Source organism: Mya arenaria, chromosome 9 (assembly GCF_026914265.1).
Source record: "Mya arenaria isolate MELC-2E11 chromosome 9, ASM2691426v1".
Classification (NCBI taxonomy): Eukaryota; Metazoa; Mollusca; class Bivalvia; order Myida; family Myidae; genus Mya; species Mya arenaria.
In genome coordinates, this window is record NC_069130.1 from 4,196,699 (window position 1) to 4,223,751 (window position 27,053).

General features: G+C 37.5%; 2 protein-coding genes across 2 annotated transcripts in view; both read left to right on the top strand.

Moving 5' to 3' along the window:
- The first annotated feature begins 52 nt into the window (after positions 1–52).
- LOC128203485 (coadhesin-like) lies at positions 53–10,930 on the top strand. The gene is made up of 11 exons (XM_052904913.1): positions 53–122; positions 973–1,038; positions 4,006–4,221; positions 5,528–5,683; positions 6,056–6,208; positions 7,056–7,226; positions 7,821–7,991; positions 8,121–8,291; positions 8,658–8,845; positions 9,140–9,253; positions 10,792–10,930. Exons 2-11 carry the CDS (start codon positions 981–983, stop codon positions 10,879–10,881), a joined length of 1,488 nt encoding a protein of 495 aa, XP_052760873.1. The 5' UTR covers positions 53–122; positions 973–980; the 3' UTR covers positions 10,882–10,930.
- Positions 10,931–17,121: 6,191 nt separating this feature from the next.
- The window catches only part of LOC128202890 (5'-3' exoribonuclease 1-like), a 42,681-nt gene continuing 32,749 nt past the window's right edge, over positions 17,122–27,053 (top strand). The window contains exons 1-7 of the mRNA XM_052904060.1: positions 17,122–17,309; positions 24,105–24,236; positions 24,697–24,797; positions 24,981–25,078; positions 25,962–26,071; positions 26,309–26,419; positions 26,757–26,851. Of these exons, the coding sequence (XP_052760020.1) occupies positions 17,235–17,309; positions 24,105–24,236; positions 24,697–24,797; positions 24,981–25,078; positions 25,962–26,071; positions 26,309–26,419; positions 26,757–26,851 (722 nt within the window). The 5' untranslated portion in view covers positions 17,122–17,234. The remainder of the gene's footprint in view (positions 17,310–24,104; positions 24,237–24,696; positions 24,798–24,980; positions 25,079–25,961; positions 26,072–26,308; positions 26,420–26,756; positions 26,852–27,053) is intronic.

Here is a 27,053-nt window from a genome sequence, read left to right on the forward strand (position 1 = left end):
AACCTTGATAAAGGCATCACGAATTCTGCCGTATATAGAACAGTTTTAGAACGAGTGTTTGGACTTAATACCGGTTTTCATAATGCCTGTAATTATTTAAGTGCATTTTAAGGCTAACGAACGTAAGTTTTGTTTACCTTTTTCCAATAGAGTGCAAGTAATAAATAGCCTAATGTTTAATTTGTTAATTATGATAACACTTTGATAGTTTTTACAATGAACGACAATACAATTTCTGTTATGTAAGCCGGAAACATGGCCAAGTCACTGTTAATACTGGCTGCAGAGGGGGGGGGGGGGGGGGGGATATTTTGTTTAAGCAGCAATGACTTCATTTGTCAAAAGATAGATATATTCACGAACACAGGAAAAAGTTGTATTGTTTATGATAAACTTTTGATTTATTTCAATATGTATGATACATATCATCCGTGTAACGTAAGCTGGAAATGATCCATAGTCATATCCACAGCTTATACCGGCTTGTAGGTTGGAAGTTTATTTTGTTTAAGCAGCATTGTCTTTGCTTGTCAAAAACATTTTCAAAACCCCAGAAATAAGGTATACCAATGTGTATTTGGTCAATGCAAAATATCATAAGCCCAGTGCCGAAAAGGTAAAACTCGATATAAATTAGTATGTTGTTATACACCCCGTATACATCCAACATTAAAGATTACACACATGGGTGTAAAAAAACGGCACTCGCCCCGAAGGACTGGTTTTTAGGACTATAAAGGACTTTAACATTAGCTAGGCTGATATAACCCTGAATACACAAATACGATAGAAACTCCAGCAATCTTCCTTCTTTTTAATATGTTAACGAAAAATAAAGATGTCCCAGAGGAACTCAAGCTGTGTACCTGACATATATAAAAATATAGTATCTTTTCTCTTTTTTTGAAACAAGATATATAGATGTTATGTAAACACTCGATCTGTTTGTTGCGACGTTCAACCTTTCCACAGGTTCGCTAATGGCGTTTGAAGGAACAGCACGGGTTCTCTTTATTTTTGCCATACTACACGTGGCAGGTGAGTCTCGATTATTTATTTCCTGCAATGTTCATCATACCATCTATAACAAAGCGCTGGTGACCTGGCATGTCTCGAAGAGGGAAATCACCTACTTGTTAAACGGCTTAACTATATAGCCGATATATGTACCAACGAGTCCTTAAAATGACGTCCATTCCTTTTTAAGCTTTCATAATCCCCGCTACTTCGACTAAATCGATAAAATATAAACATGTATTAGATGAAAGTTACAGCAGCCATGAATGTGAATTAACTAAAACTAAGCTAAATATAGGCTAAGAAACAACTAGCGGAATTCAATTCCACTACCAATGTTTACCGTGTAGCAACCACCTTTCCCCGACCACTAAATACTTTAAATAGATCATTACCTTATTGCCCTCTCCCTGGTCAGTGCTTACAGTATCGGATCCCCGTTTCGCCGACCATGCTATTCAGTTACGCAACCACCATCGAATCCAACTCTGCCCGACCAATTTATTCCGTGAAGCAACCACTATCGGATGCCCCTTAAACCAACCATGGTATTCAGTAAAGCAGTCACTTTCGAGCCCCTCCCCCCTTTATACTTTAGCGGACCCTCTCTCAAGCTACAGTATACTATGTAGCAACCACTATCAGACCAATCAGATCCCCGTCTCCCCGATCATGGTATTTAATAAAGCAACCCCTATTGAATCCCTCTATTTCCGACCGTTGTATACTGTTAACCAACCACTAGCTTATTTCTCTCCCCCGAACAATGTTTACAGTGTAGTAACTATTATCGATTCCCCCTTGTCCAATGAATATGGTGTGACAACCACTATCCGACCCCCCTCAAGACCATCCATGGTATTAAGTTAAGCAACAACTATCGAATCCCCCTATGCCTGACAAATGTATACTGTTTAACACCGTATAGAGTGTAGCAACCACTTGAGGATCCTCCTCTCCTCGACCATTGTTTACCGTGTAAAAACTCACTTGAGGACCCCCAATTTGTTCAACCAATATATGCTGTGTACGAACCACAACTGGATAACCCTCTTCCAAACCAATCTATACAGTGTAGCAATCACTGCCGAAACAACGTCTTCTCAACTAGTATATACTATGAAGCAACCATAATCGGACCCTCCCACGTTCTGAAACGAAAACAAAACAGTGTAGCAACCACTTGCAGAGCATCCACGCATCATGAACTGAAAACAGCGTATAAACTCGCTTATCATACTTCTCTCCAGCCATTGTATACATAGTAGCAATCACTAGCGGATCCCCCTCCACACAACAAATGTTTACAGTGTAGCAACTACTAACATCTCCTACTTCTCTCAAGCAATTGTATACATAGTAGCAATCACTAGCGGATCCCTCTCCAGCCAACCATTGTTAACTGTGTAGTAACTACAAGCATGTCCTACTTCTTTTCCAGCCATTGTATACATAGCAGCAATCACTAGTTGATCCCTCTCCACCCAACCAAATTTTACAGCGTACCAACCACTCGCATTTTCAAGTTCTCTTCCAGCCATTGTATACATAGCAGCAATCACTAGTGGATCCCTCTCCACCCAACCAATATTTACAGCGTAGCAACTACTAGCTAATTTACCTCTCCGCGGCAAATGTGTAAAGCGTAGCAACCAATCGAGTCCCCCTTGCCCCGACCAATCTTTACAGTGTAGTAGAAACTAGCGGATTCTCTCCTCGACCAATGACTACAATGTCGCAACCACTTTCGTATTCCCTTATCCCCAACCAATGTTTACAGTGTAGCAACCACTATCTTAATTTCCTCTCTCTGACTAATGTATATTGCGTAGCAACCACTATCGAACCACCTCTGCCGGATTAAGATGCAGTAAAAAAAACTCGGGGAACCGCTATCCTCGACCAATGAATACAGTGTTCCATCCACTATCGGATCCACTTTTCTCCGAAGAGTATTTTATGTGATAACAACTTTCAAACCCCGTATTGCCAACCAATGTTTACTAGGTAGCAATTCTAAGTGTATCCCTCCTGTCGCAGACTAGCGTATACAGTTAAGCAACCACTATTGGATCCCCCAGTACTTTTCCAATGTATACTTTGTAGCAACCACTTGCGAGTAATCCGTTTCCCAACCAATGGACGAGTGTTATAGACACTAGCGAACCCCCCTCTTATTTACCAAGATATAATCTGTAGCAACAACTAGCGGTCCCCCATTCCAAAACCAATATATAAAGTTTATTTGGGCAGCCATAAGTGGACCCCCTCTTTAAATAAATACTGTGTAGCGCCACTAGCGGACCGCTTTTCACTAACCAATGTATACAGTACAGTGTTGCATTCGCAAATAGATCCTTCTCTCCCCGATCATTGTATACAGTTAAGCAAAAAGTTTCAAAACCATCTCTGCCCGGCCAATGTTCACTATGTAGGAACCACATTTGGATCCTCTTCTCCCCGACAAAAGTTTACTGTTTAACAACCACTAGCGAACCCCTTCCCCGACCAATGTACTGTTTAGCAAGTAGCGTATCGACCTCTTCCGAGTAACGTATACGGTTAGGCAACCACTATTGGATCCTCTGCCCGATTAATAAATACTGACTGTGTAGCTTAACCTGCGCATCTCCGTTTCTCCAATATTTTTCCCCTAGCAACCTCAAGTGGACCTAGAAGGGCCACATCCGGCTTTATCCGCTTTTCCAGTCATTCGATAAACACAATAGGGTCATACAATTATTAATTTTATATTTAAATCATTTATTCGATTAAGTTGTTTGTTTAAAAGGAATATTTACACAAAAACAAAATTTTCAATTCAGCATGTTTCCAGAATTTATGAGATCATTGTCAAAAGATAGTACATCTACGTTTTAAGGTTTTTATAACCCTACATTGTATTCCAATGTGTGGTTACTTTCTTGTCTTCGTGTTTCTTTATTTTTTGTAATTTTTCCAGTTTTATTGATACCCTTCGTTTGTAAGGTGCCGTCACAACCTACACATGGGGTTCCTGGGGTGACTGGGGATCTTGTATCAGTAACTGTCCAGACAGCAACACCGGCACGAAAACCCGCACTAAAGAATGCATCGCCCATATCACAACGGCAAACCACACCACCACACATTCAGTTGTATACATCCACTGCGGCATCTCGACCCATCGTCACCAGAACACAAACTGCAGTGTTACCTGTCCAAGTAGGTAACTCCAAGCTTCAAATTTAATCGGTTTGGAACAATCGTAGTCTTTTTCACCCATCAATCAGTGCAATCAGTATTGAATCGGTATTAATCGGTATAAAAGCAGTAAAAACAGCGCGATAACTGGTCAAGATGACGCAATCACAATACAGTAGCATGATCATGCCCCGGCAGCAATGTCGTATGTTATAGTATTTTTGTATTACTTTTAGAGAAAAACATTTTAATTGTTTGCGTAACATCAACATTTATTTGAGATTATTTGGCTTGTTTTCAATTAAGCGATGCAATTTAATGAACGCTCCAAACGCCTTAATATTTACAATAACAACCTTCAGCTTACATGTGGATGCCATGGTCTGACAACAACAGTTGCAATTCTACACATTCATTTTTAACATTCCTAATGATTTGCCACATTTTAATTCGCCATACGTGAAAAATGCGTTTAACAAAAACATGTGCGAGTACCAATCTGCGATTTTTCCCTACCCAACATGGATAAGTTTTCATCCATAAATACATGCATCATATTTTTTTAAAAAGAGCTTATTTCTTATGTGAAATTTCATTCTTTTCCGACAAATGCTCAGGTACTGTTTGTAAAGCGCTATGCTCCGCCCACTTATCTACCTCATTAGCATATAGTGAGTCAGTGATCCAGTTTGGAATTTCGTTGGTATTTCTCAAACATTTCTTTTACTAAAGCATCGTTTGGACCTCGTGAATATATTTGACATTATATGAGACTCTATCATAGTTATATACTCACTTTTTGTTCTCTAATTATTTAATCCTACGTGACACTTAGGCTTTAAGCACCTCAATAATTTAAATTACCGAAACTATTTAACGTCCCACCCCCTGTATGTACAATGTTGCATTGTAACTACACTGGTTTTGATTGAATATTTCTGACGTAAGGAACGCGAGAGGGTCCGTTTAATTAGGTCACATGATCGATTCATAAACGGATCTGTAGGAGCGTCTTAGTTGGCAACAAAATTCAGTATATGTTCGCTTAATAGTGTGTCGTATTCGTAAAGCGCACATATGACCCTAGGATAGTTTCACTTTATGACTGAGATCTCTGATTAGAATAGGTCGAGTAGGTCACGTGTGTTTCATTAAAGGATCTTCGTTATCTACAAAATCATAACTTGATGAATAACAGAAATTATCACTAGTATAGTTAGTTCACAACTAGGAGCCGTATTGTACAAGTTAGTAAACCCAGTGCGTAGAGTCCATTTTAAGCACTGTATGAACAATTGTGTTATCATATGTATATTTGGTCCACCAGTAAACGGGGGTTGGGGCGGCTGGACATCATGGAGCACGTGCTCGGTCACCACGGGAACAGGTAGCACGGAGCGACACCGCAGCTGTAACAACCCGGCGCCCGCACATTTCGGCAAGGACTGCACGGGGATTAGCCAGCAACATAACCCCTGCACCGGTAGATCATACATGTTGTATATACATACTTCGTAAACGAGTCAAACATTCACTGTAACTATTAGAGTTTCAGGATACATATTTATCCAAATTTTGCAGTGATGATTATCCGGAAAATTATTATTCAAACTATCTAAATATAATTTCCTTTTTGACATTTTTAAATACTAGCAATAAGCCTGGCGTAAATCATTTGAGAAAATAGCGTAAAAATATATGTATGCATATTCAGATATGATGATCACGATCCAATACAATTTTTAAACACTGTATGAACAATTGTGTTATCATATGTATATATGTATATACATAAATCCTGTCCTTAAAAGTTCTTACCAGAACTATACTTAATAGGTACATACATTATTTCTAGTAAACGTTTGGAGTGACTGGACCGCCTGGAGCCAGTGTACCGTCACTTGCGGCACCGGGGAAAAATTGCGCATGCGCCATTGTGTAAACGGAAGCCGATGTGACGGCGCAACTGTAGACAAGGCTTCCTGCGCACTATTGCCCTGTTCTGTAGGTAAGGACTTAATGCGTGTTTTATTGAACGCCCCGTTCTTTAGGTAAGGGCACGTATAATTCATGCGTGTGGTCTTTTCCTGCCCCCGTTCTTTAGGTAAGGGCACGTATAATTCATGCGTGTGGTCTTTTCCTGCCCCGTTCTTTAGGTAAGGGCACGTATAATTCATGCGTGTGGTCTTTTCCTGCCCGTTCTTTAGGTAAGGGCACGTATAATTCATGCGTGTGGTCTTTTCCTGCCCCGTTCTTTAGGTAAGGGCACGTATAATTCATGCGTGTGGTCTTTTCCTGCCCGTTCTTTAGGTAAGGGCACATACAATAAATGTGGTCTCTTCTTGCCCTGTTCTGCAGGTAAAGACACGTAAAATAAATGCGCGTTGTCTTTTCCTCACCAAAGCAGCACTGTCTGATGTGATATGGTAGTCATGATTTTTTGACCGAGTGCTTACTATGAAATTATATTAGAAATATAATTTATATTATTAACTCATATCCAATGCAATGCTTGTGTTTTGTTCACCTTTTTGTCGACGATGTAGTGTCAGGACCAAATCATTTAATTCGAAAGGTGCATCACTTTCCAGTGTATATGACCGAAGTGGACAAAGCATGGAACGCGTCAATTACACGCCTTTGTGACTCTTTTTACTATTTGGTAATAAGTCTGATAGAAACTTGTTTCCTTTTTGATGAATAGTTCTATCATGAAAGGCTATTTTAAACTTATTCTGCAACGTTTACTAGTTCTAAGTTACAACTTTATTATCAAAATAAATTCAATCGCACTCAGATAACAGCTAAACTAACTTAACAACCGAGTTGCGATATCTGACTCTTCGTATCCCTAGATGGCGGGTGGAGCACGTGGAGCGATTGGAGCGGCTGCAGTGTCACGTGCGGGTACGGAGGCCGCTATCGAAACCGAGCATGTGATTCCCCAGCGCCTCTCCATGGTGGACGGCCCTGTGCGGGAGTTGACAGTGATATCGATGTATGTTATGATGTTGCATGCCCAATAGGTAAGTAATTGCGTTCTTTTAGTTTCAATTTGCAAGATTCGGAGGTGATAAGCAGGCACAAACATGTAATTTTCAAGGCCGCTCAATGGCGGGCGGTTCTGCATGGGTAAAGATATGTAGTGAGATCGATAGTCACAGCGATGAGTGATTATGTGGTGGATGCGGCATGCAAGTAATGGTCATTTGCCGTAAATTGCACGTTTCCATAGCCCCCATTATTGTTAAAAATAAAAAGCTGACATGATGCTATTTCCACGCTGAAAGAGCGATGACTGACCATCAGAACCATACATTTAACACTTCCAAAAACGGAATAAAAATAATCTAAGACTTCACTCTACCGAAAGGACGTTCTCGCAATATGCATGAAAACCGGCTACTGGGTGAAATTATCGATGTGTAGGAAAGTCCAAAGACAGACACTTGGTTCCCACAGTTTCTGCAGTATTTCAGCAATTGATGTACTGCTTGCCAATGGTATGATATCTACTATTACCATCTTACTATTTTGCTGAGAGAAAAAGTGTTTTAATTAAAAATTCAGAATGTAACTTTGAGTAAAAGCATCCGATGTGGAGTACTCTGCCCTTCCAGACGGTGGGTGGGGTAATTTTACCTCGGCTGGCTCATGCAGTGTCACGTGCGGTGTGGGAGTGGCCTACTCAACCCGGAAGTGCGAAAATCCCCCGCCACAATTTGGTGGCAAAGAGTGTGAGGGTTCCCCTGCCTCGTTTGAGAAATGTGAAATGCCCGGATGTTTAAGAGGTAGTTACCCTTTCCGCGTCATTTTGTCAAGGAGTGAATATTTACAAATCAGAAATTCGTGTATCATCGAATTGTGTTGCTACACTATAAATTCACGAAAGCTTAACAGTTTAAAACGTTCTCACCTAGACGGAGGATGGACAGGTTGGTCTAATCTAACTTCCTGTAACTCCATCTGCGGAATGGGGATGCAGCGGACCCTCCGAACGTGCACGGCTCCCGCCCCCGCCAATGGCGGTAGACAGTGTACAGGCGATTCCATGCTCTCCCGCGAGTGTGACAACGGGCCATGTCCATCAGGTAGGTTCATTTCTGTCGGCCAGGTTCATGTTCCCCTAGCAGTTTGATGTGTTATGGTATGTTGATAATATCGGGAAGGCAAATTTGGCATTGACATTTTCTTATGTCCCTGTATTTTACCAAAGAGCTGTATCTGCCAATCCATGCTCGTCGACTTTGTTTATTCAACCTCATAAATTATTACCTTAACAGAAAATATTGTGCTCATTTTCATAGACAGTACGTTACAATTAGTGAATTGCTTTGTGACATTTATGTATAACATACTCTAGCTTTTTTTTTTAGCACGATCGAATAAAAGAAATTGAAAAACAATGCCGTTTTACTAACAGATGCATGCATAATTTCAAAATCACCCCCTTTTAGACATAAAAGTTTGTGATGGAACATTGCTTAAAGATGCAATGCGCGGCGCCCAGTCCGCCGACTTCAATTGCTATAACACTTCCGGTACGGATACTTCCGGTTCGGGTAGTTCCGGTATTGACCCTAAAGGCATGATTTCCGAGATGTGTCTGGCGCCCGGCACAGATTCCTGGATAATAGGCGTTCAGGTTATCAATGTTTGGTTATTATTTGCTTTCAACGTACGATTTTAACACGGTACTCGTTGAAGTCTCGCTATACCATGTCCGTTATTTACTTTAGAGATGTTTAAAGCAACCATTTCGCCATGTAGCCAGGTCCATTTAAATATTCACGAAATATAATCTCCTAAAGTCTTCAAGTTATCGCATTGCTTAGGGGATACTTGACACTCTGTTTAAATCTTACACGATATTTGGGTCCTTTTGCTTTCAATATTGCTACTTCGGGATCACGTGATTTGTTTTTTTTTACATTTATAGGTCTCTTCTATTTGCTCCCAACTACCAATCTACTCTCCCTTGGCAAGTTTAGAGACCGGATCACGGAAACATAAATACGCTATACTCCTGGACTGTTTTCAAGAAATCCTAACGGTGAGATAATTCATAATGCAAGGTGGAAATCCAATTAGGTTTAACTAAAAATATTTTAATAATTCATATGTTATTGCAGTTTATCACATCCTTGTTTTCCGTGTAATATACCCATAACGAATATTTTTATCTTACACATGTGTAAGATAACGTATCAGACATTTCTATTGGCTAGACTAATCACACGCGACCTAGATATCCCTGCGCATTGTTTATAAACAAAATGGTTTAAACGCCAACAAATACCTACCTTAATGAAGCTGTATGACTTCCGGGAGACAAATGGCTAACGAATCATAGTTCATCTTGTTTAAAAACTTTCTGATAACAATGTTCCGCCAACCAGATAATTCAGATCACTAGTCACAGAAATATGCAGTCAGTCAACAAATACAGCCACATTAGTGATAAACGCTGCAAAACCATTGAAGAAAGCGACAGCGAATAACTTTTAAATCCATGCACACAGTAAAACTTGACAGACCGACGTAGGTCACATAAACCGCGTAAATGCATGTACTCTCAGTGTGACGTCATCAAATTGTGTACTTGTTGGGTTTTGTTTGGTTTAAATTGTTCGTTATTCATGTTGTTGGATATTTTACTACACATTTTAATATTTGTGACTTGTTAAGCGCTTTATCAGAATTAAAACCTGGTAACTGCTAGCTATTTTTGTCATTTTGATATGGAACTATTTATATGGCGCATCGTTGACATTCCACTCTGACTACTTTGGCTGTCAAACAATGGGTACAGAAAGTGAAACTAAATTGGTAATAAAAACACCGTTTTAAGTATGTGATATAAAAAGATCTGACACTTTGTCATTTTATACAATAGTTTTATTAAACTCGTCCATGAAAGTTGTTAGTAAGCTCGCCAGAGGCTTGCTTACTAACAAATTTCATGAACTCGTTTAATAAAATCTTGTGTTAAATGACAACTCGTGTCAGATCCTATATGTGTTACCTTGTGACGTTTGGTGTCTCTCGCTGAGTCTCGTTCAGGACTTGAACCTACAGTCTCTTGAACGGTTATCATTATGAATTATATGTATTGATCATTGTAATAAGAAACCACATTCCTCTAGACGGCTACCATTAAGTTAGGGCAACTGGCGATGTCTCTGTATTCGGTTCACTGTAATAATAAACCAAGTGCCAATAAACACGGTTACCGTTTAAGTTATGGCTACGGGGGATGTCTCTGTATTGTTCATTGTAATAAAACTATTCTACAAAACCATGCAATTTGCAAAGAATGTTGCTTGAAATTGTTTCAGGTGTAAGCGATGAGTGTTTAAAACACGTACGACCGATGATTTGTGTGGTATTTTGAAATGCATATGTTTGACTTTTTAATTCAATGTTTTATCTTTCTAATTATCGATTTCCCAATCAAGCAATAAATCAAATGCATCCATTCTTGAATGTTTATGTATTGCTTTTTGAAACCCATTAACTGAAATAGCTTAATCATTTAAGAAAACTTCCATATTCTGCTATTTTATGCATAAAACTATTTTACCCTTACAGATAGCGACAATGGATTGTCAGGGCGCAATACAGAAAGCAACTGTTGATCTAGAACATACCCCACAAGAGTATCATTTGCTGACCTGGTGATGAATGATTGATCTGTTACTCGTATATGTTGTGTTGACGAGTTTGAATAAATATTTGAAACGCTGTTGTCAGCTATAGCATCAAGCTGTTTGACCATGAAGCTTCTGCCATAATCGTATAACATCAATTAGCCGGACAAAGGCATACCTGTTTGAAAATCGATCAGATATTTTAAAACAATCGTTCGCATGTTTCAAAACAATTTTCCAATGCTATAAAACGATCGCCACCACGTTTCAAACGATTGCTTACAAGTTTGAAAATAATTTATAAAAAATATGTACGTACGACATTTGTTTTAGAACGTGTCACGGATTAAGCTAAAGGAACTGGTCTAGGTGACATTCCCACTTAACATTTGAAGGATGCTTCTACCAGATATATTGTACAATTTAACTGAAGACATGGAAATTGCACGTGTAAACCCTTGTATATTAACAGTAACCTTGAAGTTGGAAATAATAAAGCTAATTTTGTATCTAAATGTTTATAAACATATGCTTACACACTACATAATAAATTATATTTTATGAATTACAATCATGTTGTGAAATACATTGTAGTAATTTCACAGTTGCCTGCAGTGTACACTTGATGGATCACATTATAAGTAATAGTGCTAAGGATTATTTACAGGCATGGTAATGTTAGATTTCCAGAAAGCTTTTGATCCTGTGGAACATGATTTCTGTTTTGGTATAGTGGAATTACGTGATGTCCAGAATATCGATTGGTTAAAGTAGTATTTCCTTGGAAGAAACGAACTGTTTTTGTTTGCAATGTTTCATCTGATTTTAAACAAGTCCTGTATGGTGTGCCGCAGGGTAGTATTGAAGTTGCACTGTAATTTTATGTTACGCCTATGACATGATACATTTTGAGCTGGAATGAAAATTGATTTTAAATGCAGTTGAAAGTGCAATCTCTATGCTCATTAAGACTTTTGTGTGATATATTGTAAACGTTGAAAGGCGTTGAAGTCGTTTTCTCATTGATTAGTTTATAATAAGTTAACATATTAGTATTAGAGAAAAACAGAGTTTGTTATACCCCTACCACGTGATGGTAGGTGCTATATAGGAAACACCTTGTTTCGTCCTTACCTCTGTCCGTCCATCCGCAGGTCCGCACACACGAATGGGTACTGTATTGAGTACCTATTCCTTCATTCCTTATATACGTACGTCCGTCCTGGAGCATAGGAGAACTCTCAATTTTTTCAATTGCTCAAATATAATTTTGGGGTATTGACTTCAAACGTTATACACATACACAAACAAGTGATGTGCAAAAGAAACATTATTTTTGCAGTTTATTTTTATAGTAACAGTCCTTTGATTTTTTTATACATATTTGTTTCCTTTTCTCCATAAATCTCAAAAAAATATTTTTAGGTATTGACTTCAACTGTACAAAAGATAAAATTACGATCATTAACTTAAGTGTTACCTTCTCATTCTCTTCTGTATTCAGGGAGCAGGCATCACTCCCAGTGACATTTCTTATTACCAGATTGTGATACGAAATTTGGTTCATAACGAAAATTAAAGATACATGTGACAGCGGTCATCATTGCACGGGGCCAGTACTGGACAGTTTATGAGACACTGCAGAATGAGACACTGATTCGCACATTAAGGGCATATCCAGCAAGGGTCAGTACTAGACCATTAATATTCAAAGCTTTGTTAGTACTGCGCCAGTATAATGAACCTGCAACTGGCCAATTATCATCCCAGTATGTGGCCACTGCCATTGTGTCGCGTTGGTGGGCCATTAAAGAGACTAGACACCAAATAATATGAGTGCAAGAAAAAAGAAAACTTTCAAAAACGTACATAAAATTGATATCGTTGAGTAGAATGCATTGAATCTTACACGTCGCTTACCCGCGTGCTTCTTTCGCGTATATGATTTTTTTTCGGTTTTAAATTTACTGGTGTTGTCAACCATGTAAATCCCAGTTCATTTAAAAACGCGTAGGTATATGTATATGTTCTATTCACGTAATTTTCACATGCTTTATACACACATTACACACCATACACTGGGAAACCATTATGCGCTATTTTTAAACGGGTAAACTCAGCTGAGACAGCGTCAAAATATTCTTTAAATCGTGTAAAATTATGTATTATCGGCCTCATATTAGCTCACAATAATATCAATTATAGGCTTGTTTTGTGGAAATAATGTATTGCCGATTTTGGGAACATCTGGTGTCTAGCCCCTTTAAAGCTGCTGTAAAAACGTCTGTCTGCTTACATTGTTGTCAATGCGTTGTATTCGTTGAATTCTAAGACACGGGTTGTGACATATTAATACAACATGGAAAAGATGAAAATTCAAAAATTGATAGCATAAGCAAATTCCTTCTGTCAAAGAAAGGGAAAGAAACATTGACAATCGCTCCACACAACAAATATCACACACGCGTAGTGGTTCAGCTGAGCCATACCCGGAGGAAGCGGTGACCAACTTACCACCGAGGCAACCACAACGAACTACAATCACTCAGGTTTAGCCATTCAACTGAAAAAAACAAACACAAAAAACAAACAAAACTATTCGCTCATCTAAAAAATACCGTCATACGTATATGCGCAATAGCCTTTCACACATGCCGACTCCAGCGTGAGAGAACGAGATATAATTGATTACATAAAAAAGTGGGGGAGGGGGGTGTTAACGGTAAACATGTCAAGATGTTCCATTGTAAGTGAGTGAGACATCAGCAAACAAAACGAATACTAAATGACATAGAGAATATTTGTTGAATTCAATGTAAGGTCGTATTTTATTTCACGAGTGGTCACAGAAAACATATGTTCACGAGTGGCGTAGCAAATAACTCCCATTAAAGTCGCGAGGATTGAAAGAGGATAGGCTATGCGCTGATGACCTGGACAACGAGTATTTCCGCTTGTTGTGACTATGCTGTGTGTGTATGCCAGCCTGCACTGACGACTATGCTGCGTGTATATGAAAGTTTGCACTGATAGACTATGTTGTGTGTTTATGCAGGCTTGCACTGACTATGCTTTGTGTATATGCAAGCTTGGACTTACTATTTTGTGTGTATATATGCAGGCTTGCACAGATTATGTTGTGTGAATATGCCAGCTTGCACTGCTTATGATGTATGTGCAAGCTTGCACTGACTATGCTGTGTATTTATGCAAGCTTGCGATGACTATCTTGTGTGTATATGCAGGCTTACACTGACTATGGTGTGTGTATATGCAGGCTTACACTGACTATGTTGTGTGTATATGCCAGCTTGCACTGCCTATGATGTGTGTATATGCCAGCTTGCACAGCCTATGATGTGTGTATATGCCAGATTGCACAGCCTATGATGTGTGTATATGCAAGTCTGCACGGAATTTGCTGTGTATTTATGCACTATTGCACTGACTATGTTGTGTGTGTATATATGCCAGCTTGCACAGCCTATGATGTGTTTATATGCCAGCTTGCACTGCCTATGATGTGTGTATATGCAAGTCTGTACTGAATTTGCTGTGTATTTATGCACTATTGTACTGACTATGTTGTGTGTGTATATATGCCAGGTTGCAGTGACTATGATGTGTGTATATGCAAGTTTGCACTGATTTCAAGTTTTACATACAGGTTTTGAGTGAGGATCTTTTATGCAGGCCACAAACCACTAGCTGGTCAAGCTCAAAGTGAACAATACAATATTCAAAAAAAAATCCAGTATTACTCCTGATCATAAAATTGAACTGTTTAAAAGATATTAAGCCAGTTTTGGTGTATGGGTTTAAAGTATGGGGCTCCATGAAAAGAATATATATAGAACGAATACATACCCAATTTATCAAAAATATGCTTTCAGTAAAAACTTGTACACAAAACGACTTTATCCTATCAGAGACGGGAAGAGTAGATCTTACGACGTTAAGTACATTAGATATGATTAAGTACGGTTTAAAGAAATTTGTTCGCCGGAACACAATACATGCATATAAACGTATGTTAGAATATATTGAAATTAGTCCTGTAAAACATAACTGGGCTAAACAAGTAAACTTTGTTCTACGTTCATTGGGATTCTATCATGTTTGGTTATCACTAAGTCCCTTAATTTTTTATACATTTTAAACAAAGACAGATAACTTTGTCAAAATTGTTCATGGTAGACTTAATGAGTTTTAGGGCCTTATTGTATCAGAATATTTTCCAAAATAATTCCCAATTGTATTTAAAATGCATCCTCGGCACCCCAGATGATATAAGATATGATACGTTGGGGTGCCGAGGATGTTAAAATGTGTTATCATATATATATATATATATATATATATATATATATATATATATATATATATATATATTGAAAGGTAAACGAATGCTATCAGCAAATTCAGATTATCCTCGCATAGGCTTAGAATCATGGAAACTGGGAGATGGAATAATACAGTTATTGACTTGTGGATAGGACTTGTGCATCATTCAACATTTTAGAAGATGAGTTTCACTTCCTTTTTGAATGTAATTTGTATTTCGAAACTGGACAAAGATACCTGCCCAGAAATTATTGTAGAAATCCACGCATATTTAAAACCATTAAGCTTTTCATGTCAAAGAATGTTAACATAGTTAAAAACCTCTCTGTATTTGTATATACAGCTAATGAAATAATAAAAAAGCAAGTATAATCAAGTATTGACATCTCAAGGTTTAATTAACATTCATTTTCCTTAAAATCAAATTAATGTATTCGTTACAATATAACATATTGTGTTCTTAAATACTAAATTTCTTTCGTTCCTAAATTGTTTCGTCGATCGCCTTACATATTATATGAGCACGTATTATTTCTCGTCAGTGATGTTCTGTTCTATATTGGTTCCAACGACCAACTAGCTGCATGAAATTTGTTAACGACGCGGTCCTCTTACACATTCGTGCCTAGCCGGTCAATGATATACCATATATGTTTCAATAAACTGGCACAAAATAGTGTTTATATTTATGTGCCTTGAAATTGTATGGTTGGGGGAAGGAAAACCAAAGTGAGTTGGGTTTTTTTTAAACAAATAGTAAAGATAACTCAATATTTCATCACGAAATGATATCTGCCAAGTGGTACTGACACAACTTGTACTTTGACGCGCTAGAAACTGGTGACCAAATAACATCCCGAACACCCCGATGAGTGCATCTTGTAGGGTATAGCGCCCCCTAAATGGCAAAATTGGTCCCAGCCTAGTCAGGTGCAGGGATGCTGAGATATCTTCGAGATTGCCTACCCCATATTAAGGCATTTTTGCGGCATTTTAGCGTATAAAATAGCATTGTATGCGAATGAAAACGGTGACGCAATGACGCAGGGAATTAAGAGACCTAAATTTCAATACCAGTACCAACCTCCTATCATTTTTGGTTCCGGAGATATCTTCGAGATTACTCCCATCCCCCTTACGAGCTATATGGGAGCGCGTTTAAAGTACGAAATGTCGCGAATATGGGCATACTTTGACGCGTTAGAAACCGGTTACCAAATAACATCCCAGACACCCCGACGAGTGCATCTTGTAGGGTATAGCGTCCCCTAAATGGCAAAAATGGTTCCAGCCTGGTCAGGTTCTGAGAACTTTGTAGGTGGCGATATGTTTGTTGTTTTCTTCTTTTAGTTTTCATAACTCCAGTTGTTGTTGTTTTTCTAGCTGTTATAAAGTTATAATACGTTGCTAAAATATACTTTTCCTTGAAAATAAAGAAATTAAACCCATGAATAAGGAACTATTTTTTCGGCGCATTCATTTTTTTTAGAGTAAGGTTACTGTAGCTGTTCTAATTAATTTACCCACGGCTGAGAACAACGAGAGAAAGAAAAAAAAATAGAGAAAATGCTCTTGAATAATCTATATATTTAAGCAGAAATGTACATGAAAATAAATGTAAATATAAGTATTAAAATTCGACATTTTGCATTTTATTGGGGGTATGGTATGCAATGGCGCTGATCAAAATTATGCCTTCGGACTCCACAAATTTTAACAGCCCCATTGCATACCATACCCCAATATAATGCAAAAAGTCGAATTTTGATCCTTAATTAGCATCTGATGATTACCCGTTATCACCCAATTTTGGTGTCAATATGATCCGGTATCTGAAAATGATACTGTATACCGGACGATACCGGATTCCGGGCTTTAGCATCGCACTAGTATCAGTTGTGTGTAGCCTATGTAAAGGTTCGGTGTAGTGTTTTTCACTGATATAGTTTTCAATCTTGCACAACGAAAATAGAAACTTGCATCGTATTTTTTCCTTCGTACGTGAATTGTACAGACCCAAGTTAATGATCTAAAAGGAAAATGGGAGTTCCAAAATTTTACCGATGGATATCGGAGAGATTTCCGTGTCTGTCAGAAGTTGTAAAAGAATTTCAGGTGAGGTTTGGTCATATTTTACTTGTTTTGGTCATCTTTTACCTTTTCTATGGGCTTATGGCGTCATTATTCAATACTGCAATATTGACACAAAATGCGTTGTGACCATGGCTTCGATTAACCAACAAATTGCCGAAATATAATGATTTTGACCAGGCCGGACTGATTTCAGGAATAGAAAATGGTTAAAAATCAGTCTGAAAATTGTTAATTTTTTTGGTTGGGTATAAAAGACTGGCCGGACCAGACCAATGCCTGACCAACGGAAATCAATAGAAGTGTCTGTATAGAATCGGAAAAGAAGTTGGGTATAAAAGACTGTCTGATATGGAAGGTAAATTAAAATATGAAAATTTATTGTGAAATGCATTTATAATTTCAATACAATTTGTAAACGAAATGTTTTAACGTTTTGCAACAGTTAAATCACTGCAGTTGTCCATTTAATGTTAACTATTTACAAATGATCAAAAATGGGTTTCAGATAAACATTTGATGATGTATAAAAGACACAAATTCAAACGAGAATAACCAATTTTAACTGAGTGGTTCCAGCGAATTATGGCAAAGTAATTTGCATCAAAAGTGTTATTGCTTATTGTTTGACTTGTACATTTATTCTAGCAGAAGGTTTGTTTTTATTGGTTCCCGATTAATTTGAGGTATGTTTGATGAACCTTTCTCTGTTTTATGTTTTTTTAATGAGTATATTATTCACACGGTGTCTATCCGAACATTATCAAGTATTATTTTTAACTTGTGCATTATATATTTAATACTAATATGTTATAAGCTGTTATATTTGTTAATTGCTTTTTGTTGTTATTATTATGATTTGGTACGGAAACAGTGCGGTCCTGCCAGTCTTTTATACCCAGTCGAAATTCTGAAGACTTCCAAATGATTTCCAGACCGGTCCGGAAATTGCTGTTGGTCCGGAATTGGTTTGGTTGGTCCAGTCTTTTATACTCAACCCATTTTTTTTACTGTTTTTGATCCTAAACAGCTAAGTCAGTAAATTGTAATACACGAACCTGGTTTGTCATTCAAACATCACCCAGACACTCCCAATAAAAGTGACAGGATCTCAACCATCATATTAAAGCGACCATCTGCTTTGTTTTGCTACGATGAACATTATGTGGTTCACTTGGTCCTGAAATGGTACACTTGGGAAGTCAGGGCTTTTTCTATATTACCCACAGGTCCGACTATCGGACCCATTCCCAAAGCAAAATATAAGATATTTTCCCCAATTTTCAGAAAAAAAATCCCAATAAAAAAAAAATCATTTTCAACATCCTCCTGTGATGTAAAGTTTTTTTGATAATTGAACTCGGAAATCATTGATTTTCATTACATTCAGAGATCAGTATGAAATATTATCTGTCATGATTTATTGCAATAGATATTTACACCCCAAGGATTGATATTTTTTGTGTCTTTTAAAGGGAAAATAAACTAATATTAAATCATTTCCGAATTCGCAGGAGACTAGACAGCTTTTTCATGACGCAAAATTTCCCAAAATGTCTAGAGTCTTTTTCCCAAAATGGGCAGAAAAAACCCTGGAAGTGGTTCACTTAGTCCTGAAATGGTACACTTGGGAAGCGGTTCACTTAGTCCTGCTCCCAACAATCAATATCTTCTGATTGGCAGAGATGTTCTAATGGCAGATGCTTGTAATCGGTCCAAACATGTAATAGACCATGGGAGACACATTTTGCTGACTATGCAGTCTTTGCCTTAATTTTTTTTCAGCACTTGTCCTTTTGGGCAAGTAATATAAGAAAACCACTTGCCCCAAAAACAGTTTTACTTGCCCAAAATAACCAATTCATGCGTAAATATAGGAAAGCCAATATTTTAATATAATAATAACGTTCAATCAGGATTTGTGAATTGTTGCTGAAGAAATTATGGAAACAGAGGGATCTACATTTCGTAAAAATGCACTTGCCCGTTCAGGCAACCATCTCCAGCAATTTTGACTTGCCCAAAACAGTATTTACTTGTACCGGGCTTCGGGCAACCCAGTTATGATGAAAACTTCTATGTACTGGTTATACAATTACAAATATTTTGGATATTGTTTGCTGTGTTATTTTTTCCATTTCCTAAATGAATCTTACTGTGATAACATTCCGCCATAGGCGGACTACAGCGGAAGTGCGTTCGTAGTATGTTGGTGTACTTGGTTATATGCAAATTGGCATAACCAGATCTCCATGTTGATAGAGAATATGTGTATATAAAGACCAGTCGACCCCTTCAGGGTTGAGCATGCATTTCTCTGAAGGGATTTGTTGGCCTTGTTCGGCATCGCACGTTACAAATGGTGGCAGTGATGGGATGAAGACAACTGCCAGACCGGAGTCGCCTTACCCACGAGTTTCCCAGGCCAAGACTCAGGACAAGTGTTCTCGGAAGGGAAAGTAGTGTAACGTTTCGCTGTAGGCTGAAGTGTGTTCGTAGTATGTTGGTGTACTTGGTTATATGCAAATTGGCATAATAAATAAATAAATAACCTGATTTCCGTGTGGATGGAGAATATGTATATATAAAGACTAGTTGTCGACCCCTTCACGGTTGAGCATGCTTTTCTCTAAAGGGATCTGTTGGCCTTGTTAAGCATCGCATATTATACTTTTTTATTATGCCCCCGAAGGTGGGCATATTAAAATCGCACCGTCCATCCGGCTCTGTAACTTTCCCTTGTATGGACATATTTTAAAATAACTTGCCACATGTTTTCCACATACCAAGACGACGTGTGGCGTGCAAGACTCGTGTCCCTACCTCAAAGGTCAAGGTCACACTTAGTGGTTATTCACAATGGAGTGCTGCATATAAGGACATAGAGTATAGGTTGTCGTGTCCGGGCTGTAACTTTCCCTTGTATGGACAGATTTTAAAATAACTTGCCACATATGTTCCACATACCAAGACGACGTGTCGCGTGCAAGACCCGTGTCCCTACCTTAAAGGTCAAGGTCACACTTAGTGTTTATTCACAATGGAGTGCTGCATATAAGGACATAGAGTATAGGTTGTCGTGTCCGGGCTGTAACTTTCTCTTGTATGGACAGATTTTAAAATAACTTGCCACATGTGTTTCACATACCAAGACGACGTGTTTCGTGCAAGACCCGTGTCCCTGCCTCAAAGGTCAAGGTCACACTTAGTGTTTATTCACAATGGTGTGCTGCATATAATGACATAGAGTATAGGTTGTCGTGTCAGGGCTGTAACTTTCCCTTGTACGGACATATTTTAAAATAACTTACCAAATGTGTTCCACATACCAAGATGACGTGTCGCGTGCAAAACCTGTGTCCCTACCTCAAAGGTCAAGGTCACACTTAGTGTTTATTCACCATGGAGTGCTGCATATAAGGACATAGAGTATAGGTTGTCGTGTCCGGGCTGTAATTTTCTCTTGTATGGACAGATTTTAAAATAACTTGCCACATGTGTTCCACATACCAAGACGACGTGTCGCGTGCAAGATTCGTGTCCCTTCCTCAAAGATCAAGGTCACACATAGTGTTTATTCACAATGGAGTGCTGCATATAAGGACGTAGAGTATAGGTTGTCGTGTCCGGGCTGTAACTTTCCCTTGTATGGACATATTTTAAAATAACTTGCCACATGTGTTCCACATACCAAGACGACGTGTTTCGTGCAAGACCCGTGTCCCTGCCTCAAAGGTCAAGGTCACACTTAGTGTTTATTCACAATGGTGTGCTGCATATAAGGACATAGAGTATAGGTTGTCGTGTCAGGGCTGTAACTTTCCCTTGTATGGACTGATTTTTAAATCACTTGCTACATGTATACGAAGACGACGTGTTGTGTGCAAGACCCATGTCCCTACCTCTAAGGTGAAAGATACACTAAGTGTTTATTCACAAGGGAATTCTGAATATAAGGACATAACAGTGTAGGTTGTCAAGTATGGGTGGTATTTTTTTATGTTCAGAGGCAATTTAAAATAACTTGCCATATGTATTTGACACGTTAAGGCAAGATCCACTTTTCATGTACTGACCTTGTTTGTAGGTCAATGTCACATTCGGGGGCATTCGTCACATACTGTGACAGCTCTTGTTATGAATGGGCTTTGCATATAAACAGGCTAAATATATATATATATGGCAGGTTTCAATACGCATTTCATTAACCGTTACATTAATTTATCCGCAATTATAAATGGTTATTTATTTCGTCTAATGTTAGTCCCATCAACTGCAATCCAAAAAAACACAAACATAAGTTTATCTTATTAACACATGTATTGAAATGTATCATATATGTCGACTGCAGACTGTATTGCATGTAAACGTTCAGTCAAATACCATATGATCTCATTTTACTCTAGGCTGGTTAACCAACTACCGTGTTTACCATGTGTCTCGGCTGGTTAGAAAATACCATTGGATCAGAGAAATAGTAATCAATAATTGTTTTATAACAACCTTCAAACTAAACAACTAATGCAATGATTACATGTATGAAATTGCATAAACCACACAATGCATTTTCAATATTGTAGCTAATTACAGAGCTACAGATAACTTTTTTATTTGAAGTGTATTTTGCAACCATATGCAATCTATTAAAGTGTATGGCACACCCTTGGGTCATTCATTAAAATGAAATGACAAAGTGTACTGCTACATAAATTACAAATATGAATGACTTATTTTATTTAATGAACTTTTATAGCACATATATAAGAACTTACATAAAATTTAAATGTTACTCAGCAAATTACAAGTCCTGATTGCTTTAAACATCTTTCAGGGTTCCCGCTGGCAATCACCATTGTCGCCATTTACGATAAAATTGCAAATGTGGCAACAACTTTTCAAATTTGGCGAATTTATGGCGACAACGATTTTTTTTTCTAAAATATTTTCTTAAAATGATGTAAGCAGTGCCCATGCGGCCTGCATGATAATCAATTTTTCAATGTTATAAATCAAGTGCATCTGCTGGTGCGACAACAAAAATTAATCCGATAATTAGGGCAAGCAGACTCTTCTGCCTTAGGTTTAGATACCTTTAATTCTGTATCAGTTTGTTCTTTAGACAGGCTATGCTTTATATGAATCTTACACTATTTTGAGAAAACTAAAATTAATTTCTTTTCCCCCGTTTTTATCTCTGAAGAGCAAAATTTGATACAAAAAGCAAATGGAAGTAATGAATCAATTATTCAAAACATGTTCAACAATATATGATTATCTCCAATGTTTTGCTTTAATACATGTATAAACTGAAGTGTACTGTTAGATGTAGAGTTTGGGATAATGAAAAGCACCAGCCCCTTGAAGTTGTATTATGAAACATGAAAGCTCGTACTTTATATGCAGGAAATGATATGGTACTTATTCTGTCACTAATAACATACTAATTGGAATATTTCACTTGACTTTGACTTAACACCAATGCTAAGTTATATCGGAAATATCTAAGAAAATCACAAAATAATAATACACTCTGAATAAATGTTCATTTCATGATGTGACATGCACACCAGAGTGAGATCCTGTTTATTCCATTCTTAATACAATGGAGTGGTTTATACATCATACACACATATCTGTATGTCTGTAGTTATAGGAATGATTTTATTTTTAAACCATACACCAAACTTGTATAACAACATCTAAATATTTTTATATTAGACTCTAAAATTTCTATTCTGATAAGTTTTATTATTAAAATGTGTATTTAGATTTAATATAAAAATTGCTTGAAAAAGTAACATTTTGTTAATTAAGGAGTATAGAATATTGCCTGTACCGAAATTTAGGCCACTCACAACCTTTGTCTTTGTACAGATCAAATGCATTTGCTGATTTGGCAATAAACCTTGAATCTGATGCCAGGTCATCAATACTGGAATGTTATATACATTGTATGCGAAATTCAAACAAAATTCGGTATCAGTGCATCAAAAAACGCTGGAAAACTTATGTAATTTAAGTAAAAGGTATTGGTTACTTATTTATGTGTAACTTTTGTTTGCTTATTAAACAATTAAGTGTTATTTTGGAGTTACAGTCAAATAGTATATTTTACATTGGTATGAATCAGTGTTCCTGTAGCGTAAAGGGGATCATAATGAATGTCCAAATGTTAAAAAAAGAACACTGAATTTTGACAAATAAAAACAGTTATCTACTAATCCAGAATTCATTTATCTTCACAACAACACAACAATTATAAACTTTCCTTCCTCTGATCCATCAATATGCGAATAAATGTTTTTACAAAAGAAATAGCTCAGAAATGACTTCTACAGCTCATTTTTGCGCAACATAAAACTGCGTCACCAGAATGATGGACCCATGTATTTCCTATTTTGTTTGGCAAATTAGCCGGGTACCAATTATTGGAATATTCCACTTTTAAGTAAATTACACAACACGTTGGTACCCAGTCCATACTCCATAAGTATTCTGTTGAAGGGAGAATGCTTTTTTCAAATAGTTTTAACTTCAATATATTTGAGTGAAAAACTTTCAAATACGTGATAACAGGCTTTTGTTTTGCTTTGAATGCAAGATGACTTTACAAGAAAGCAGTACCTTTTTTGGGAGTTTCTGGAGTGAATAAAAGGAATCATCGTTTAATTGCCATTTATTATGCATTTCTGAACAATGTGTGCAGTCATTTAAAAATGAAAATTTAACTAAAGTGTTACCTTATCCCAACTCATGGTGTTGCCATGTTATGCCTTTCATACATGTTTTGTACAAAAATGTCTATGAACTTCACTTCAGATTCCTGAGTTTGACAATCTGTATCTGGATATGAATGGCATCGTTCACGTTTGCTCCCACCCTGAGGATGACAACCCTCACTTCCGCATCACTGAGGAGAAAATCTTCTCTGACATCATGTACTACCTTGAGGTAAGTGTTTGATTTTTATTAGCTAACTAGTGTTTTTCAAAGGATAAAGGTTGAGTTGTTTTGATAAATTTGCTGTTGGTTTAGTTGTCAGGGTCATGGGTGAGCCAATTTTTACCTTCAATATTACTAAAAAAACCATTAAAAATATTCAGATTTAACCTATTGTACATGTGTACATGGTGCCAAGACAAAATGCACATATAGAGCAAGACCCATAACTCCGTTTGGTATTGCCCCTTTTAAGAACGAAAAAAAGAAGAAAAGAGGTATTTAAGTCATTGCATTTAGAGCAGGGACGTTATCTGAATGTGATTGTTTGGAGATTTTAGCCACTAGTATCTATCTACATTGTCAAACATTACAGCAATGTGGGCAATTGTACTGACAGCATTTTTATTTTTGACTAAGTGTCCATTTCTTTTAAATTTGACTGGTTCACACTTATACTGGTGTCTTCTAGTTCCTGTTCCGGATGATTAAGCCACAGAAGGTGTTTTTCATGGCGGTGGACGGTGTTGCTCCGAGGGCCAAGATGAACCAGCAACGGGGACGCAGATTTAGGTAAGACGGGATATATCCATAATCATACATATTAATAATTAAGCATATATGAAGTATCAATGTTTAAAACTGAAATTTTAATAAAGCGTATTACAACAGCTCATAGATGATTTCAAGGTCATGCTAATATAAGCTACATGTTTAATGTTGAAATAACCCCAAGCTGTCCATGTATTATATCAGGTCTGCGCGGGAAGCTGAGGAACTTGAGAGACGTGCACGGGAAAAGGGAGAGGTCTTGCCAACAGAGAAACGCTTTGATTCTAACTGCATCACCCCAGGTAGGCCATGATAGTTTGTGGAGTCAATCCCATAACGTACCAAGTACAATATAGACGGTTATGTAATAGATACTGGACCAACTACCCAAGGTGTTCTAATTATTTACCATGAGCACAAATGTGAGACACTGTTTTGTACCATATTGTCCATCTTATCAAGCAATTCAAAGTGTGTGTATGATAATTTGAAATATTATTGAAATTTTCCTCATGATACTTATTGCATGAAAACAAACATAACATTGTCCATTGTGGTGTTAGGTACTTTCTAGCATCGACTCAAGCTGTATCACATCTTGTATAAATGTATGGGGCCCATAAACATGAATACTAATATGTTTTCTGAGCTTGTCCATGAATTTAAATTTTAGACACATTAGTCAGGCATGTTTCCAACTTCAATGCTATTTAACACAATAATAGATATAATAAAATTTAAGCCATTCTGCGAGGACTGACCGTGTTCCGTATGCACTAACATCTTGTGGCTGAGTTTGAGATTTAAGACTCAAAACATCAAATCTTCATTTTGTTTGAACAGTAACTACAAGATGATTTATTACATTTTAGAACTTGTTTTTCTGAGTCTCAAACTCTGACCCAAGACGTTAGTGAATAGGGACACCGGCTACTGTGTCCTTCTTTCAGAAGCATAGTGATATTTTCATTTCAAACATATACATGTATAGCTCAATAATCATAGTTCAATCCTGTTGTATTATGTTTTGAAGTATGTATCATGTAATTTGGAAATTAAAAATTGAGACTACAGGCAGACAATTCTTTGTTTACCTATTTGGTGCTTTTGTCATAAAAGACATGTATAACAATGTTTCTTTCCTTGTTATGATGATGGAACTAATAATTTCCCTCTTATCTGCAGGTACACCGTTCATGGTTCGACTTCAGGAGCAGCTGAAATACTTTGTTGTGAAGAAAGTGAGCCAAGATCCGCTGTGGAAGGGTGTGCGGGTCTATCTGTCTGGGCATGAGGTAGGCTGGAGCTTTCTGGTAGTTTATTTCAGGCAAGAATTGTATATTATAAGTAAATACTTGAGAAGGCAGAGCGTTGAATTGCCAAATTATGTTAAAATGATGTATATGGGTAATATTGTGTGACCCTTGATGAAATAATACCCTCGTTTACAGTTAGATACTTAATCTTTTACCACCTTAGATTTGAGTTAACATATAAATCAGTCATATAGTTATAATGGAATTCACTTTCAGACGCCTGGTGAGGGTGAACACAAGATCATGGACTTTATCCGGGCGGAGAGAGCTGATCCCAACTACGACCCCAACACCCGACACTGCCTGTACGGGCTTGATGCTGATCTCGTGAGTACCATAGTCTTTGTTAACTTTGGCGCCACACGAGCCCACACACTATTTTTTTTTCAGATGACAATAGGCCTGGCAACACAATAGTTCCTTTATCTAGTGAATATTACACTGTATTGTTTATTAGATGATGTCAGGCCTGGCAATGAACCAGTCGCACTACCTGGGTGTATATTACACTGTATTGTTTTTTCAGATGATGTCAGGCCTGGCAATGAACCAGTCGCACTACCTGGGTGTATATTACACTGTTTTGTTTTTTCAGATGATGTCAGGCCTGGCAATGAACCAGTCGCACTACCTGGGTGTATATTACACTGTATTGTTTTTTCAGATGATGTTAGGCCTGGCGACACATGAGCCCCATTTTTCCCTGCTGAGAGAGGAGGTCCGGTTTGGAGGCAAGAGCAAGCAAAGATCTTCCAAAAGGTAAAGTGTTACAACTGCTTACTTACCCACCCTGCACACAGGTATCAAATACAACTAAAAGTACTATTAAATGACACTCATTAAAAATAAATACATATACATGTTTAAAAAAACATAAACTTTGAGAGATAAACCTTCAACAACTTACTAAATAATGAATTTATGGAAAATATTAATTACTAATAACAATATTATAACCATG

Bases quoted from the DNA above. Each gene is read 5' to 3' on its own strand.
- LOC128203485 (XM_052904913.1), top strand. From the start codon at position 981: ATGGCGTTTGAAGGAACAGCACGGGTTCTCTTTATTTTTGCCATACTA. The intron at 1,039-4,005 runs GTGAGTCTCGAT...TTCGTTTGTAAG, and splicing joins TGCCATACTACACGTGGCAG to GTGCCGTCACAACCTACACA. The intron at 4,222-5,527 runs GTAGGTAACTCC...TTGGTCCACCAG, and splicing joins CTGCAGTGTTACCTGTCCAA to TAAACGGGGGTTGGGGCGGC.